Source organism: Diceros bicornis, chromosome 7, assembly GCF_020826845.1.
Source record: "Diceros bicornis minor isolate mBicDic1 chromosome 7, mDicBic1.mat.cur, whole genome shotgun sequence".
Taxonomy (NCBI): Eukaryota; Metazoa; Chordata; class Mammalia; order Perissodactyla; family Rhinocerotidae; genus Diceros; species Diceros bicornis.
The window spans coordinates 54135136-54154753 of record NC_080746.1 but is presented as its reverse complement, the minus strand read 5'-3'; the positions used below and the strand labels follow the sequence as shown (position 1 = coordinate 54154753).

The following is a 19618-nucleotide window of genomic DNA, read 5'->3' as shown; positions in this document are numbered from 1 at the left end:
GATCTTAATATCTTCGAGCTTCAGTTTCCTCATTGGGATAATAATAGTGACTAACTCAAAGGGTTAAATTACATAATGCATGAAAATCACATTGTGAGGATTCAAAATATGGCAATTATTGTAACAATACTAATTTCTCCCTGAAAATCACAGAAGGATCTGGGTTAGAGAAGGAAGAATGCCACATCGCCAATATCACAGAAATCCCTGCTCTTGAGTAGCTCCCCAGGGGACTGCACAGTGCACAGTGTAGGGATGGGGTGGAGGACACAGACTCCTATTGTACCATACTTGGAAGAACAACGTGGACAACCAGCTCACCATGAAGAAGTAAGGGTGATTTAGCTGACTTAGGATCTGAATGTTGTCTGTGGTCACTGAGTGAATCCTGGAGCACCAGGCCAGTGAGTAGAGCCAAGGCTCATTGACGATGTATAAGTTGATGGTGATGTTAGCTGCTTTATAATCTCTGGAAAAAAACAGAACCCACAGGGGATTTAGACTTAATCTCACTCTCATTATATAAAAGGGGAACAGCCACCATGCTGTGAAAGGCTGTTGCTTAAATTGCCAGAAGCAGCTGGTCCCAGGACAACATATGATATGACCTGCAGGATGGGCTCATGTTGCAATGAGATAAAGGACCGGATTTAATACCTCTGCTCCCATACCAACAGTAGTATGTTAGTAAACTGGATGTACTAAGGGAGAGAGAGAAGGAAGGAGAGAGGGAGGGAGAGAGAAAGGGAGGGAGAGAAAGAGAGAGAGAAAGAAAGAAACAAAGAAAAGGAAAGCCCCATTTGTAGCATTTGCCAATTTCCACAGTGTAAATACTCCTACCACAGCCATTTTTAAGCTACCACTGGTAAAATAGGTTTGCAGTTTCCGAATATTTAAAAATTGGCTCCCATGAGGTGGTACGAGCTAGCTCCAGCACATTATCGTATAGCAACTATACTTACTTCCATCAGAGCCTTGCCAGCCTCTACTCTATTTATCTGCTTTCCTATCAGCCTTCTTAACTTGACTACAAGCAAATTAAAAGCAGAGACTATCTTATTCATCTCTGTATATCCAGTACCTGGCATAATACCTGCCTTCATAAATAGTAACTGAAGGAATGAATAAATGAATACCAATCTGGTGAATATATAAATTTCAAATATAAAGAATTTTTATAAGCTTTGAGTAGGCGGAATGGAACCCAACTTTTCCCAATGTACTGAACATCAGTAGATACTTGTGCACTGTCTATAGAGATAGGAAGAAAATAAGTAGAGGAACATCTAGTAATTCTAGTCAAATTGTCATTTTCAGGGATTAAATTTCTCAGAACATACACCATGTAAGTGCCTTCAAAAATTTTTTTTAACTCTGAGATGGTGTATCATATTGGAAACAGCTCTGTACAAGCCTGGGTTTGAATCCCAGCTCTGTCATATGCTAGCTTAGCAAGTTCTAAGCTCAGTGTATGAACTGTGAAATTAAAATAATAATAACACCTTTGCAGGAGTGCTTGCAATTAGTTACCCAATATGTTAGAATTATCTCTAATACAATTCTACAGATCACCTAAAGATAAATTAAAGAAATAGAAATAAGGAAACAGTGGTAAAAAGCTACTTTTTAAATTTTTGAAACCAACACACAAAAACCAATCACATTTCTATATATTATTAATTAACATCCAGAAATTTAAATTAAAAAACACAACACTAATAGCAATCATTCCAAAGAAAATTAAATACTTAGGTATAAATTTAACAAAACAAGTTCAGAATCTGTTAGCTGAAAACTACAAAATATTGATGAAAGTAATCAAAGAAGATTTAAATATATGGAGAGACATTTGTGTTCATGGATTGGAAGACTCAACATCATGAAGATGTCAATTCTCCTCAAACTGATGTGTAGGCTTAATGCAATTCCTATCAAAATCCAGGCAAGATTTTTTGTATGATTAAGGCCAGCTGATTCTAAACTTTATATGGAAAGGCACAACCCCAAAATAACTAAATCAATCTTGAACACAAATAAAGTGAGAAGGAATCACTCTACCCAATATTAAAACTTACTATATAGCTACAGTAATTAAGACAGTGTGGTGTTAGTGAAGGGACAGACACATAGATCAGTAGAACATAATTTAAAACCCATAAATAAACCCACACAAATATGCCCAAATGATATTTGGCAAAGGTTCAAAAGCAATTCAATGGAATAAGGAGAGTTTTTTCAACAAATAGTGCTGGAGCAATTGGACAGGTATAGGCCAAAAAAAAACTAAACCTACACCACACACTTTATATAAAAGATTAATATATAAAAGAGCAAATAATATAAAAGAGCAAAATGGATCTTAATATAAAAGAGCAAAATGGATCACAGACAAATATATACTGTAAAACTATAAAACTTTCAGAAGAAAACATAGGAGAAAATCTTCCAGATCTAAGGCTAAACAAGGAGCTCTTAGACTTGACTCTAAAAGCATGATCCATGAAAGGGAAAAATGATAAGTTAGATCTCATCAAAATTAAAACAACTTTTGCTCTGTTAAGACCCTGTTAAGAGGATCCTACAAACAAGCCACAGACTGGGACAAAATATTTGCAAACCAGATATCCAACAAAGGACTAGTATCTATAATATATAAAGAACTCTCAAAACTCAACAATAAAAGAATCAAGCAATCTAACTAGAAAAGATATGAAGAGGTATTTCACTGTAGAGCACATACCACTGGCAAATAAGCACATGATAAGATGTTCAACATTATTAGCTGTCAGAGAATGAAAATTAAAACCACAAGGAGATATCACTACACACCTATCAGAACGGTTACAATAAAAAATAGTGACAATGCCAAAAATTGGCAAGGATGCAGAGACTCTGGATCATCACACATTGTTGGTGGGAATGTAAAATGATATAGCCCCTCTGAAAAAGTTTGGCAGTATCTTATAAAACTAAACAAGTAATTACCACATCCCAACCATTGCATTCTTGGGCATTTATCCCACAGAAACAAAAACTTATGTTCACGGGAGGGGATTCTGGGAAAATGGCAGAGAAGGAAGCACCAAGAATCTGTCTCCCCACCTAGACAACAACTGCACTGGTAGATTCTGTCTAATGTAACTGTTTTGGAAGTATGGAGTCTATTGAAGGCTTGCAACTTCCAGGGAAATGTTTGAATGGTAAGTTATGGTTAACTTTGGTCAATTTCAGAACTTAGCAGAGTAGCAGTTGCCCATCCCCCACTCCCTAGCCCCATAGCAGGCAGCTGTGCACATGTATCTGGAGCAGCTTGCTCACTGCTTGCAGGAGTCAAGGTGGGTCAAAACGAACCTATCCTGTAAATATTGGGGATCTGTGCTCTGATCACTGATTCTGGTCACAGAGATGCAGATAAAGAGGAGGTCACCCATTGTTGTTGCACCTCCCCCCATTATTACAAATCCCTCCCCTTCCAGCTGAAGTGACTTCAAAGGGATTTAAAGGGCCAGCTCTCTTTCCTCCCTACCTTTCATTTTTCTGTTTTTTCTCCTTTTGGGAGCCAGACATTAAAGACTAGGACATTTAAAAGCAACTGTGTATATGGCGATAATTAGAAATTGACTGTGTATACCCAGAGAAAGGTACAGAAGAGATCTGAGAAGACCTTAAGTTTACACCTCAGGCTGATTCTTGGCACAGAGACAGCCAACAACAACAAACAAATAACAAAAAACAGCAAATCATGGTGAAGGGGGAGAATCTGATTTCCAGAGTTACCAGAGTATTAGATTCAAATGTCCAGTTTTCAACAAAAAAATCACAAGGCATACAAAGAAACAAGAAAGTACGGTCCATTCAAAGGAAAAAATAAATTAACAGAACTGTCTCTGAAAAAGAGCTGATGGCAGATTTACCAGACAAAGGCTTTAAAACAACCATCTTAAAGATACTCAAAGAACTACAGGAAGAGGTGGATAAAGCAAGAAAAAAAAAAAAGTGTGAACAAAATGGAAATATTAAGAGACAAAAAAACCTAAAAAGAAACCAAAAAGAAATTCTAGAGCTGAAAAGTACATTAACTGAAATGAAAAACTGCCTATTAGGACTCAAAGGCATATTTGAGTAGGCAGAAGAAAGAATCAGTAAACTTCAAGTTAACAAGTCTGAAAAACAGAAAGAAAAAAGACTGAAGAAGAGTGAACAGTGTCTAAGAGATATGTGGGACACCATCAAACAGATTAATATATGCACTGTCAGAGTCCCAGGAGAAGAGAGAGATAAAGGGGAAGAAAGAATATTTGAAAAAATAATGGCTGAAAACTTCCCAAATTTGATGAAAACATGAATGTAAACATCCAAGAAGCTCTTGGAACTCCAAAATGGATGAAGTCAGAGAGACCCACACTAAGACACATTATAATCAAACTTTCAAAAGCCAAAGATGAAGAGAATCTTGAAAGCACCAAGAGAGAAGTGACTTGTCACATACAAGGGATCCTCAATAAGATTATCAGCAGATTTCTCATCGGAAACTTTGGAGGCCAAAGGCAGTAGACCCAAAGTGTTCAAGGAAAAAAACTGTCAACCAAGAATCCTATATCCAGCAAAACTGTCCTTCAAAAGTGAGGAGGAAATTAAGACATGCCCAGATAAACTGAAGCTGAGAGAGTTCATGGCGACTAGACCTGCCCTGCATTGGAGTCCTGCAAGGTGAAATGAAAGGACACTAGACAGTAACTTGAAGCTGTATGGAGAAATAGAGATCTCAATAAGAGTAAATACACAGGGAATTATAAAAGCTAGCATTATTGTAACAATGGCTTGTAACCATACTGTTTGTTTTCTATGATTTAAGAGACTAATACATCTAGAGAAAAAAACAATTAGTCAAAAAGCTAGTATTATTGTAACTTTGGTTGGTAACTCCACATGTTGTTTTTTACATAATTTAAGAGACTAATGCATCTAAAATGATTATTAATTTACATTTTTGGGCACACAATGTATAAAGATGTAATTTTCTGACATCAACAACTGAAAGGGGTAGGAATGGAGCTGTAAAGGATTAGAGTTTTCATATGTTACTGAAGTTAAGCTGCTATAAATTCAAATTAGAGTGTTATAATTTTAGGATGTTAAATGTAATTCCCATGGTAACCACAAAGAAAATAGGTATAGAATATACATAAAAGCAAATGAGAAAACCATTTAGACATTTCACTACAAAAAAAATCAACTAAACACAAAAGAGAACAGTAATGCAGGAAATAAGGGATAAAAAACTATAAGGCGTATAAAAAAAAAAACCAGGAATAAAATAACAAACATTTACAGAAATGACAGAAGTAACAAATGACACAAGTTTCTCCTTATCACTAATTATTTTAAATGTAAATATATTAAACTCTCAAATCAAAAGACAGAGATTAGCAGAATGGATAAAAACACATGACCCAACTTTATGCTGTCTACACGAGACTCATTTTAGATCCAAAGACACAGATAGACTGCAAGCGAAAGGATGGAAAAAGATATTCCATGCAAATAGCAACCAAAAAGAGCAGTGGTGGCTATACTAATATCAGACAAAATAGGCTTTATATCAAAAAAGGTTATGAGAGACAAAGAAAGGCATTATATATTAATAAAAGGTTCAATGCAGCAAGAAGATACAACAATTATAAATATTTACATAGCTAATGACAGACCAGCAAAATTTATAAAGCAAAAACTGACAGAATTGTAGGGAGAAACAGACAGCTGTATAATAATAGTTGGAGACTTCAAGATCTCATTCTCAATAGTGGATAGAACAACCAGGCAGAAGCTAAGTAAGGAAACAGAAGACTTAACACAAGAAACTAACTATATCTAACAGACATATACAGAACACTCAACCCAACAATAATAGCATACACATTCTTCTCAAGTACACAGGGGACATTTTCCAACATACACCATATGTTAGGCAACAAATTATCAATAGATTTAAACAGATATATATCATACAAAGTATCTTCTCCAACCACAACAGCATGAAGTTAGACGTCAATAACAGAAGGAAAATTGGAAAATTCACGTATTTGTGGAAATTAAACAACACGCTTTTAAACAACCAATGGACCAAAAAAGAAATCACAAGAGAAATTAGAAAATACCTAGAGACAAGTGAAAATGAAAACACAACATACCAAAACTCATGAGATGTAGCAAAAGTGGAGCTACAGGGGAAATCTATAGCTATAAATGCTTACATTTTAAAAACAAGAAAGATCTCAAATCAACATCTAACTTTACAACTTAAGGAACTAGAAAAAGAAGAACCAATTGACCCAACATAGCAAAAGGAAGAAAATAATAACGATTAGAGCGGATGTAAATGAAATAGAGAACAGAAAACCAATAGAGAAAATCAATGAAACCAAAAGTTAGTTCTTCAAAAAGATCAACAAAATTGATAAACCTTTAGCTAGATAGACTAATAAGAAAAAGAGAAAAGACTTAAATTACTGCAATCAGAAATGAAAGTGGGGACATTACTACCAATTCTATAGAAATAAAAAGGATTATAAGAGAGTACTATGAACAATTGTACCTTAACAAATTGGATAACCTAGATGAAATGGAAAAATTCCTAGAAACACAAAACCTACCAAGACTGAATCATGAAGAATTAGAAAATGTGAATAGACCTATAATGAGTAAGGAGATTGAATCACTAACCAAAAATCTCCTGACAAAGAAAAGTCCTGGACCCTATGACTTCACTGGTGAATTCCACCAAACATTTAAAGAAGAAGTAATACCAGACTACTAGGATGGCTAAATCAAAAAAAAAAAAAAATCAACAAGGATGTGGAGGATGTGGAGAAATTATAACCCTTGTGTACTGCTGGTACAGCTGTTATGGAAAACTATGGTGGTTCCTCAAAAAATTAAAAATAAAATTACCATATGATCCAGCAATTCCACTTCTGGGTATACACCAAAAAAAGCCTGAAAGAGGGTCTTGAAGAGATATTTGTACACCCATGTTCATAGCAGCATTATTCACAATAGCTAAAATGTGGAAGTAACCCATTGTCCATTGATCAATGAATGAATAAGCAAACTGATATATACATACAGTGGAATATTATTCAGCCTTAAAAAGGAAGGAAATTCTGCAATGGATGGATTCAACATGGATGAACTTTGAGGATTTTATGCTAAGTGAAATAAACCAGTTGCAAAAAGACAAATACTATATGATTCCGCTTATATGAGTCAAAATCGTAGAGACAGAAAGTAGAGTGGTGGTTTCCAGGGTCTGGGGTGGGAGTGGGAGGTTACTGTTTAATGAGCAGAGAATTTGAGTTTACAAGATGAAAAGAGTTAGGTAGATGGATGGCGGTCATGGTTGTACAATGTTATAAATGTATATTAAAACCATTGAACTGTACATTTAAAAATGATTAAGATAGTAAATTTTGTTATATGTATTTTACAATTATTACATTTTTTAATAAAAATGAAGGTAATCTGAATAAACTATAGATTTTTAGTTTAAAAAAATTCATGTTAACATGAAAACCTGTATACAAATGTTCATAACAGATTTATTTATAATAGTTCATAAATGGAAACAATCAGATATCCTTAAGTTAGTGAATGATTAAACAAACTTTAATACATTCATACATGGAATACTACTCAGCAACACAAAAGAACACACTATTGATACAGGCAACAACCTAGATGAATCTCAAGGGAATTATACTGAGTGAAAAGAAGCCAATCACAACAGGTTACATACTCTATGATTCTAAACATTCTTGAAATGACAAAATTATAGAAATGGAGAACAGATTAGTCATTGCAAGGAGTTAGTTTGAGGCAAGGGGAAGAGGATGGAAGGAAGGTGAGTGTGGTTATCAAGGGGCAACACAGGGAATACTTGCAGTGATGAAGCTGGTCTATATCTTGGTTGTGGTGTTGGATCCACAAGCCTACACATGTGACAAAATTACACAGAACTATATATGCCAAACACATACAATAACGAATATAAGTAAAAGTGGGAAATTTGAGTAAGATTGGTGGATTGTATCAATGTCAATATCTTGGTTTTGATATTGTACTAAAGTTTTGCATGGTGTTACAGTTGGAGTAAACTGGTTAAAAGGTACACAGGATCTTTCTGTATTGTTTCTTACATGTTAACAGGCAATTATCTCAAAATAAAAATTTTTATTCGGAAGATAACTATTGACTATTTTCTAAAATATAATAAAAATATACTGTGGGGTTTATGCCACAAGTATTATTTATAACAACAATAGCACAAATGGTAGCAGGTAGTAAATGGAATTATGCCATTCTAAGGTTTTAATATTCTATATTCTGTACTGTGGAATAATATTAATTCAAGGTCGATTGTAATAAGTGAAGGATACTTTTTATAATCCCTAGAGCAACCACTAAAAAATAACTCAAAAATGTAAAAAGCCAATAGAGAAGACAGAATAGAATACTACAAAAATAATTGATTAACTAAAAAGTAAAAAGGCAGGAAAGGAATGACCAAAATAACCCACCAAGAAGAGAAAGGACAAATAGAAAAAATGGCATGATAGTAACTTAAACTCAAGTATATTAATTAGTAAATTAAATATTAATGGACCAAACATTCTCATTAAAAGACAGTTTATCCTACTAAATATAAAAGCAAGAACCAATAATATTGTTTATGAGATGCACTTTAAATATAAAGACACAAAGCAGTTGAAAGATAAAGGATAGAAAAAGAAATATCACACAAACACTAATTATAAGAAGGCCAGTGTGGCAATATTAATAAAAGAAAAAGTAATCTTTAGACAAGAATTACTACCAGCGACAATGGATGTTTCATAATGAAAGGGTCAATTCACCAAAGAAGAGCTAACAATTCTAAACGCAAATGTACCTAATAAAAGAGTTTCAAAACATAAGCCAAAACAACAACAACAACAAAACAGAGCTAAAGGGAGAAATATACAATCAACAATCATAGTCAGAGCTATTAACATCCCCTTCTCAGTAACTGACAGATGATGCATAAAGGAGCCATTCATTTCTCTCTGATTGGGGAGGTTGCTCCCAGAAGAAAGAAGGCAGAACACTCAGTCTAATCTCCTTGTCAACGTGGTAACTACATCTTTTGTAAATAGAATAACGACATTTACTAGGAAGAGAGGCCTTATATAAAGAAAATGTTCTTAAAAGGATGTTCCCGGTTAGGTATTTCTTTATTACATATTTTGGCTGGGAAAGACTCACCCTGAGCTAACATCTGCTGCCAATCTTCCTCTTTTTTTCTTTTTCCTCCCCAAAGCCCCAGTACATAGTTATATATTATAGTTGTAAGTCTTTCTAGTTCTTCTGTGTGAGCCACTGCCACTGCATGGCTACTGACAGATGAGTGGTGTGGTTCCAATCCTGGGAACAGAACCCAGGCTGCCGAAGTGGAGTGTCCCAAACTTTAACCACTAGGCCATCAGGGATGGCTCCATATTTTGTAAATAAATACAGAATGTGGACTTATAAGGCATGGGTTCCTGGAAAAGGCCACATAAGCTACACAACTCTCTGGGAGAATTTAAAGGAGATGTTTTGTAACTCAAATGCTCCCCTTCTATGTGAAATAATCCTGCAAAAACTCACTTGGAGGCCTTGTCTATTACTGCGAGCCACAGAATTTGTATCCAAAAAGGGAAGATACCTGCAGAGTCAAAATCAATATCTCTGACCTCTCCTTGCTTTGTCTGAGCCTCTTGAGTGCCTGCTGTACCTTTAAAATTAATAATAAAGCTTGATAGCAAGTAAGTTCTCTGATGTGTGTGCAACCTAATCCTTTGTGTTCACTCAATAGAAAAAGCAGGGAAAAAATTCAATATGTTTGAAAAGACTATCAACCAAAACTTAAACTAATTGACATTTATAGAATACTATACCCAACAAATGAAGAGAGTACATTATTTTTAGGTGAACATGGGAAGTTCACCAAGATAAACAATACAGTGGGCCATAAAAAGAGCTTAAATACATTTAAAAGTCTTGAAATCATACAAAGTTGTTTTATGGTCACGATGAATTTAAGATTTTACTTATTTATTTTATTTCCCCCCAAAGCCCCAGCACATAGTTGTATGTCATAGCTGCACATCCTTCTAGTTGCTGTATGTGGGATGCAGCCTCAGCATGGCCGGAGAAGCGGTGCATCGGTGCGCGCCCGGGATCCGAACCCGGGCCGCCAGCAGCGGAGCGCGCGCACTTAATCGCTAAGCCACGGGGCCGGCCCACGGTGAATTTAAATCAGAAGTCAATAACACTGAGGTAGCTAGAAAAATCCTCAAATTTTTAAAAAGTTAGTAACACACTTCTAAATAATCCATGAGTCAAAGGGGAAATAAGGAAAATTCAAAATATTTTAAATTGGATGATAATGAAGATAATAATATCAAAATTATTTGTGGAATGTAATTAAAGCAATGCTTACAGGGAAATTTATAGCTTTAAATGTTTACATTAGAAAAGAAGATCTAAAATCAATTACATAATTTTCTTCCTAAAGAAGCTAATAAAAGAAGAGCAAATTAAACCTAAATAAAAGAAAGAAAATAATAAAGATAAGAGCAGCAATCAATGAAATACAAAACCAAATGTGCAACAGGAAAAAGCTAACAAAGCCAAAATTTGTGTTTTGAAATGATTAATAAAATTCATAAACTCCTGGCAAGACTGACCAAGAAAAAAGTGAAAATAAAAATTTCCAGTATCAAAATGTATTGGAACTCGAGGTGATAGCTACACAACATTGTGAATGTACTAAACGCCACCGAATTTTTCAATTTAAAATGGTTAATTTTACCAGGTTGCACCAGTGCAAACTGGAGCAGCCACTATGGAAAACAGTACGGAGATTCCTCAAAAAATTAAGGATAGAACTACCATACGATCCAGCTATTCCACTGCTGGGTATTTATCCAAAGAACATGAAAACATGAATGCATAAAGATACATGCACCCCTGTGTTCACTGCAGCATTACTCACAATAGCCAAGACTTGGAAGCAACCTAAGTGTCCATCAAGGGACAAATGGATAAAGAAGATGTGGTATATATACACAATGAAATACTATTCAGCCATGAGAAAGGATGAAATTCAGCCATTTGTGACAAATGGATGGACATTGCAGGTATTATGCTAAGCAAAATAAGTCAGAGGGGGAAGGTCAAATACGATATGATCTCACTCGTAAGTAGAAGATAACAACAACAACAAACACACACATAGAGACTGAGATTGGATTGGTGGTTACCACAGGGGAAGGTGGGAGGGAAGAGGGCAAAAGGGATGATTAGGCACATGTGTGTGGTCATGGATTGTAATTAGTCTTTGGGTGAACATGATCTAACCCATGCAGAAACAGAAGTATAATGATGTACACCTGAAATTTATACACTGTTATAAACCAATGTTACTGCAATAAAAAAATAAAAAGAACAGAAAAAAACGTTAATTTTATGTTATGTGAATTTCAAGAAACACTTTAAAAATTCCCACATCAGAAATAAAACAGAGGGTATCTCTATATTCATATAATTTTGATTAAAATAATGTATTTAAAGCATTCTCAGTCAAAATGGCAAGATCACAATGTCTTGTGACAGTGGTCTGATGGACTAGGAAGTGAGCACTGATTATAGAGAATGTATTGGAAATGTGATCATAATCACAAATATTCTGGTCGTAAACATTACATAAATAACTTGAGGTACAACTGCTTAATTTTTTAAAATTTAGTGGTCCTTGAGGGGAATGATTCAGAATAAGCTCCAGCTCATGAATTTATCTCGATCAGCTTTGTAGTACAGCTATATGGAAAAAGCCCTTATTCCCCCATACTAGAATATATGGTTTCCTTAAGGAAAAGGATAATGCCTTGCTTATGTTGACTTTTCACATAAAGCTAGAATGGTACACTGCACATATAACAACTCAGTAAATATTTGCTGAGCTAAATTAAACTGCTTGACTTTATAATAGAACTCAGGATATGACCCCTCTTAAATCTGATGCCAGTTGAAACTATGCCCATATAACTATGGCCAAGGAATAACTTTAAAGGCCTAGTGGTGAAAGAATCTGGACTCTGGAGTTCGTCAAACCTATCTTTAAATCTCAGTTTGGTCTCCTACTGACCAACTGTATTAACTTTGGTAAATTATCTAACCTGTCTGAACACCTCCTCTTTACAGGCAAGTTTTCTCATTTCCAAAAGAAGGATGATGATAATGTGCAGCACACAGCATGTAAGGCTGGTGATGATAAAAGCAGCAGCTAACATTTATTGTGTTCTTCCATCTGCCCAGCCTTTTGCCGTGTGCATAACATGAATGATCTCATTTAATCTTTTAACCCTTCCATCAGGTTATTGTTTTGCTTAACTTACAAATGAGAAAACTGATGATTAGAAACTTGTGTATAGATTGCTGGGAAGATGGTGGCATAGCAGGACTTTGAACTCATCTCCTCCTATAGACACAACAAATTTACAGCTATCCTTGGAAAAATTATGGCTGAGCGAGAACCAGAAACTGGATAAGAAGAACCCCCACAGCAAGGGACAGTGCTGATGGAGGTGGAAGAGGTAGAAATTCCTTTCTGGAGAGGAAAAAAGCCACATCCTAGCCGTGGTACTTCACAGCCGGGAGTAATCTTAAGGTACGAAGCCCTCCCTGGAGGAGCAGGGGATCTGACTGGGAAAGCTATGCCACAATAAGCAGCTTTTGAACTCAGCACAACCGAGATGAGTGTCATAATATCTGGCTTTGCTGACTATTGACAACAATGGGAAACACCCCCAGAAAAGCTACTGAACATAAGAAAAAGAGAAGCCTGCTCTTGAAGGCCCCCCACACAAATTCACCCATTTCAGAAAGCAACACAAAATCACCAGAAAGAAAGATGCACAGTCCTTTGGTGAAATGACTCACTTGACAGGCTCTGGGCTCATCTCAGGGAGGCAGGAGGTGGCTGGAACAACCTCCTCAGGGACTGAGACATTGGAAGCAGCCATTTTTGTGACCTAGTACAGCGGTGCTGATATAGACACTGGCAGATGCCGTTGTAGTTCTTCCCCTGGCCTGTTAGTGCAGGGGTTTGCCTCACCCACTAGAGCACCAATTTAATCCAGCTCAGCCAGGGCAGGCAGCCCACCCTAGGAACTGGTCCCACCCACCAGCAAGCCCTTGGGCAACTTGTGGGCCTGCATAGGCAGAGTGTGTGGGACCTCTGCAGCAGGGCAAGTGGGTTCGCCTTTGTGGGGCGGGGTGTGTGTGAGGGGTAGGCCTGCATTGGCGGAGCGTGTGGGGCCTCTACAGCAGGGTGAGTGAGTCTGCTTCAGTCAGGTGAGGTGTGCACATGGGGCAGGACTGTGTGGGCATGCAGGAGGCGGGGCTTGTCAGCTGCAGAACTGTGCTTCTCAAATAGCCGTATAGGGGATCTGCCCCACCTTTCAATGCCTGAAACAACTGTGTGCTGCCATGCCTGGGGCCGGCCCCACCCAGCTGCACTACTGAGAGAGCTAACAACAGCCTTGCAGGCCAGAGGCCTACAGCAATTGCGAGCCCCTGAGCCTAGCAACCAGCCATGCTGGGGGCCTACTCACATAACAGAAAAACGGGCGCACAAATGTGCTATTAGACCTTGCAGCCAACTATGCTGGGGCTTCCCCCGCCCAATAAAGTGACAGAAGAGACCGTAGTAGCTGCACACAACTGAGCCTTACAACCAGCTGGCCAGGGGGACATCCTAGCTTTCCTGTGCACCGGCAGTAAGAGCAACCCTGCCACAACAGAAGGACACAGGTAGCCCACACAGGGGACACTCCTGGAAAATTTGGAACTAGTGACAAGAGGGAAGCATATTACCGGGCCTCATAAGGCATCTCTTACATAAGCCCACTTCTCCAAGATGGGGAGACGTAGCTGATCTACCTAAAACACAGATATAAGCACAGAGAAATAGGCAAAATGAGGAGACAAAGGAATATGTTCCAAATAAGAGAACAGGAGAAATACTCAGAAAAAGAACTAAATGAAACAGAGATAAACAATCTACCTGATAAAGACTACAAACTAATAGTCAGAAGGATACTCACTGATCTAGGGAGAAGAATAGATGAATACAGGGAGAACTTCAACAAAGAATGGGAAAATATAAAAAAGAACCAATCAAAACTGAAGAATACAATAATGGAAATGAAAAATTCACTAGAGGGACTCAATAGCAGAGCAGATGATACAGAAGAATGGATCAGCGAGCTGGACCAAAGACTAGAGGAAATCACCCAAGCTGAACAGAAAAAATAAAAAAGAATTAAAAGGAACAAGGACAGTGTAAGGGACCTCTGGAACAACATCAAGGACACTAACATCCATATTATAGGTGTCCCAGAAGGAGAAGAGAGAGACAAAGGGGCAGAGAATATATTTGAAGAAATAATAGCTGAAAACTTTCCTAGCCTAAGCAAGGAAACAGACCTCCAGGTACGGGAAGCACAGAGAGCACCAAACTAGATGAACCCAAAGAGGGCCACACTAAGACGTATTATAATCAAAATGTCAAGAACTAAAGACAAAGAGAGAATCCTAAAAGCTGCAAGAGAAAGGCAACAAGTTACATACAAAGGAAAGCCCATAAGGCTATTAGCTGACTTCTCAGCAGAAACCTTACAGGCTAGAAGGGAGTGCCATGATATATTTAAAGTGCTGAAAGGAAAAAACCTACAGCCAAGAATACGCTACCAGCAAAGTTATCATTCAAAATGGAAGGAGAGATAAAGAATTTCCCAGACAAGCAAAAACTAAAGGAGTTTATCACCAACAAACCAGCCTTACAAGAAATGCTAAAGGGACTTATTTAAGTGGAAAAGAAAAGACCACAAACAGGAATAAGAAAATTATCAAAAAAAAAATCATAAAATTACTGGTAAAGGCAAATATACATTAAAGGTAGCAGATCAACCATCTATGAAGCTAATATGAAGGTCAAAAGACAAAAGTACTAAAATTATCTGTTTCCAAGATAAGAGGTTAATGGATACACACAAACAAAAAAGAGGTTACATATGATATCAAAAACATAAAATGTAGGAGGAGGGGAGTAAAAGAGTGGAGCTTTTAGCAAGAGGTCAAACTTAAGAGAACATCAACTTAATATGGATTGCTATTTATGTAGGTTATTATATATGAACCTCATGGTAATCACAAACCAGAAACCTATAATAAACACACAAAATTTTAAGAGAAAGGAACCTAAACATAACACTAAAGAAAGCCATAAAACCACAACAGAAGAGAGCAAGAGAAGAAGAAAGGAATAGAGAAGAACTACTATAACACCCAGAAAAAAAGAAACAAAACGGCAATATATACATATTTATCAATAGCTACTTTAAACGTCAATGGACTAAATGCTCCAATCAAAAGACAAAGGGTGGCTGATTGGATAAAAAAACCAAGACCCATATGTATGCTGCAGACAAGAGACACATTTCAAACCTAAAGACACTCACAAACTGAAAATGAAGGAATGGAAAAATATACTCCATGCAAATGGCACTGAAAAGAAAGCTGGAGTAGCAATACTTATATCAGACAAAATAGACTTTAAAACAAAGGCTGTAATAAGAGACAGAGAAGGCAACTACATAATGATCAAGGGAACATTCCAACAAGAGGATATAACACTTGTAAATTTACATCTATGCACCTAACATAGGAGCACCTAAATATATAAAGCAATTATTAACAGACATAAAAGGAGAAACAGACAGTAACACAATAATAGTAGGGGACTTGAACACTCCACTTACACCAGTGGATAAATCATCCAAACAGAAGATCAATAAGGAAACACTGGCCTTAATGACACATTAGACCAGATGGACTTAGTAGATATATACAGAACATTCCATCCAAAAACCACAGAATACACATTCTTTTCAAATGCATATGGAACATTTTCCAGCACAGATCACATACTAGGCCACAAAACAAGTCTCGATAAATTTAAGATTGAAATAATACCAAGCATCTTTTCTGACCACAACGGAATGAAACTAGAAAACAACCACAGGAACAAAACTGTAAAAGCCACAAATATGTGGAGATTAAACAAAATGCTACTGAACAACTATTGGGTTAATGGAGAAATCAACAAATACCTGGAGACAAATGAAAATGAAAATACAACATGTCAAAATTTACAGGATACAGCAAGAGTGGTTCTAAGAGGGGAAGTTTACAGGAATTCAGGCCTACCTCAATAAACAAGAAAAATTGCAAATAAACAATCTAACAGTGCGCCTACAGGAACTGGAAAAAGAAGAACAAACAAAGCCCCAAACCAGAAGAAGGCAGGAAATAATAAAATTCAGATAGGAAATAAATGAAATAGAGACTAAAAAAAAATATATAAAAATCAATGAAACTAAGAGCTGGTTCTTTGAAAAGATAAACAAAATTGACAAATCTTTAGTTAGACTCACCAAGAAAAAAATAGAGAAGGCTCAAATAAATAAAATCAGAAATGAAAGAGAAGAAATTACAATGGACACCTCAGAAATACAGAAGATTATAAGAGAATGCTATGAAAAGCTATAAGCCAAGAAATTGGATATTCTAGAAGAAATGGATAAATTCTTAGAATCATACCACCTTCCAAAACTGAATCAAGAAGAAATAGAGAATTTGAATAGACCAATCACCAGTAAGGAGATCGAACAATAATCATAAACCTCCCCAAAAATAAAAGTCCAGGACCAGACGGCTTCCCTGGTGAATTCTACCAAACATTCAAAGAAGACTTAATACCTATCCTTCTCAAACTCTTCCAAAAATTGAAGAGGAGAGGAAGCTTCCTAACTCATTCTACGAAGCCAACATTACCCTGATACCAAAACCCGACAAGGACAACACAAAAAAGGAAAATTACAGGCCAATATCACTGATGAACTTTGATGCAAAAATCCTCAACAGAATACTAGCAAATCAAATACAACAATACATTAAAAAGATCATACACCATGATCAAGTGGGATTTATTCCAGGGATACAGGGATGGTTCAACATCCATAAATCAATCAACACGATACACCACATTAACAAAATGAAGAATAAAAATCACACGATCATCTCAATAGATGCAGAGAAAGCATCTGACAAGACCCAACATCCATTTATGATAAAAAATCTGAATAAAATGAACATAGAAGGAAAGTACCTCAACATAATAAAGGCCATATATGACAGACCCACAGCTAATATCCTCCTCAATGAAGAAAAATTGAAAGCTATCCCTTTAAGAATAGGAATCAGACAAGGATGCCCATTTTTGTCAATCTTATTTAACACAGTATTGGAAGTCCTAGCCAGAGCAATCAGGCAAGAAAAGGAAATAAAAGGGATCCAAATTGGAAAGGAAGAAGTGAAACTGTCACTATTTGCAGATGATATGATTTTATATATAGACAACCCTAAAGAATCCACCAAAAAACCTTTAGAAGTAATAAATGAATACAGTAAATTGCAGGATACAAAAATCAACATACAAAAATCAGTTGTGTTTCTATACACTAACAAGGAAATAGCAGAAAGAGAAATTAAGAATACAATCCCATTTACAATTGCAACAAAAAGAATAAAATACCTAGGAATAAATTTAACCAAAGAGGTGAAAGACCCATACACTGAAAACTATAAAACACTGTTGAAAGAAACTGAAGAAGACACAAAGAAATGGAGAGATATTCTGTGCTCCTGGATTGGAATAATTAACATAGTTAAAATGTCCATACTCCCTAAAGCACTCCAGATTCAATGCAATCCCTATCTAAGTTCCAACGACATTTTTCACAGAAATAGAACAAAGAATCCTAAAATTTATATGGAACAAAAGACCCTGAAGAGCCAAAGGAATCCTTAGAAAAAAGAACAAAGCTGGAAGTGCCACACTCCCTGATTTCAAAATATACGACAAAGCTATAGTTATCAAAACAACATGGAACTGGCACAAAAACAGACACACAGATCAATGGAACAGAATCAAGAGCCCAGAAATAAACCCACCCTATAGACAGCTAATTTTCAACAAGGGAGCCAAGAACATACAATGGAGAAAGGAAAGTCTCTTCAATAAATAGTGTTGGGAAAACATGCAAAAGAATGAAAGTAGACCATTATTTTACACCATACACAAAAATTAACTCAAAATGGATTAAAGACTTGAATGTAAGACCTGAAACCATAAAACTTCTAGAAGAAAACATAGTCGGTACGCTCTCTGACATTGGTTTTAGGCAGCAAATTTTTTAAATACCATGTCTGACCAGGCAAGAGAAAAAATAGAAAAAATAAATAAATGGGACTACATCAAACTAAAAAGCTTCTGCACAGCAAAAGAAACCATCAACAAAACGAAAAGACAACCTAATAATTGGGAGAAGTTATTTGCAAACCATATATCTGATAAGGGGTTAATCTCCAAAATATATAAAGAACTCATACATCTCAACAACAACAAAAAACAAACAACCCAATTAAAAATGGGCAAAAGATCTGAACAGACATTTTTCCAAAGAAGATATACAGATGACCAACAGGCACATGAAAAGATATTCAACATCACTAATTTCTAGGGAAATGCAAATCAAAACTACAATGAGATATCACCTCACGTCCATCAGAATGTCTATAATCAACAAGACAAGAAATAACAAGTGTTGGAGAGGATGTGGAGAGAAGGGAACTCTCATACACTGCTGGTGGGAATGCAAACTGGTGCAGCCACCATGGAAAACAGTATGGAGATACCTAAAAATTTAAGAATAGAACTACCATACAATCCAGCTATTCCACTGCTGGGTATTTATTCAAAGAATGTGAAAACACGAATGCATAAAGATATATGCACCCCTATGTTCACTGTGGCATTATTCACAATAGGCAAGACTTGGAAGCAACCTAGGTGCCATCAAGGGACGAATGGATAAAGAAGATGTGGTATATATACACAATGGAATATTACTCAGCATCATAAAAGATGAAACCTTGCCATGTGCAACAACCTGGATGGACCTTGAGGGTAGTATGCTAAGTGAAATGAGTCAGAGGGAGAAAGTCAAATACCATATGATCTCACTCATGAATAGAAGATAACAACAACAACAAACAAACACATAGAGACTGAGATTGGGTTGGTGGTTACCAGAGGTGAAGCGGGGAGAGACGAGGGCGAAAGGGACAATTAGGCATATGTGTGTGGTGATGGATGGTAATTAGTCTTTGGGTGGTGAACATGATCTAATCTATGCAGAAATAGAAGTATAATGACATACACCTGAAATTTATGTAATGTTATAAACCAATGTTACCACAATAAAAAAAAATAATAAATTTGTCCAAAGTCATATGTGCAGCTGACTGGTAGGCCAGGATTTGAAAAAGCGCATGTGGTCTACAACCACAGAACTTGACACATAATAACGGCTCAATTAATGGAAGCTATTATACTTATTCTCAACTACTAGAT

The 19618-nt window shown here is 36.4% G+C and overlaps 1 protein-coding gene across 4 annotated transcripts in view; it reads right to left on the bottom strand.

The window, feature by feature from the left end:
- Nucleotides 1–19618, bottom strand: part of GDPD4 (glycerophosphodiester phosphodiesterase domain containing 4) — a 116420-nt gene that overhangs the window by 11913 nt on the left and 84889 nt on the right. For all 4 annotated transcript variants that reach the window (XM_058545545.1, XM_058545544.1, XM_058545542.1 and 1 more), the window contains one exon: nucleotides 322–469. In XM_058545545.1, coding sequence (XP_058401528.1) covers nucleotides 322–469 — 148 coding nt within the window. The remainder of the gene's footprint in view (nucleotides 1–321; nucleotides 470–19618) is intronic.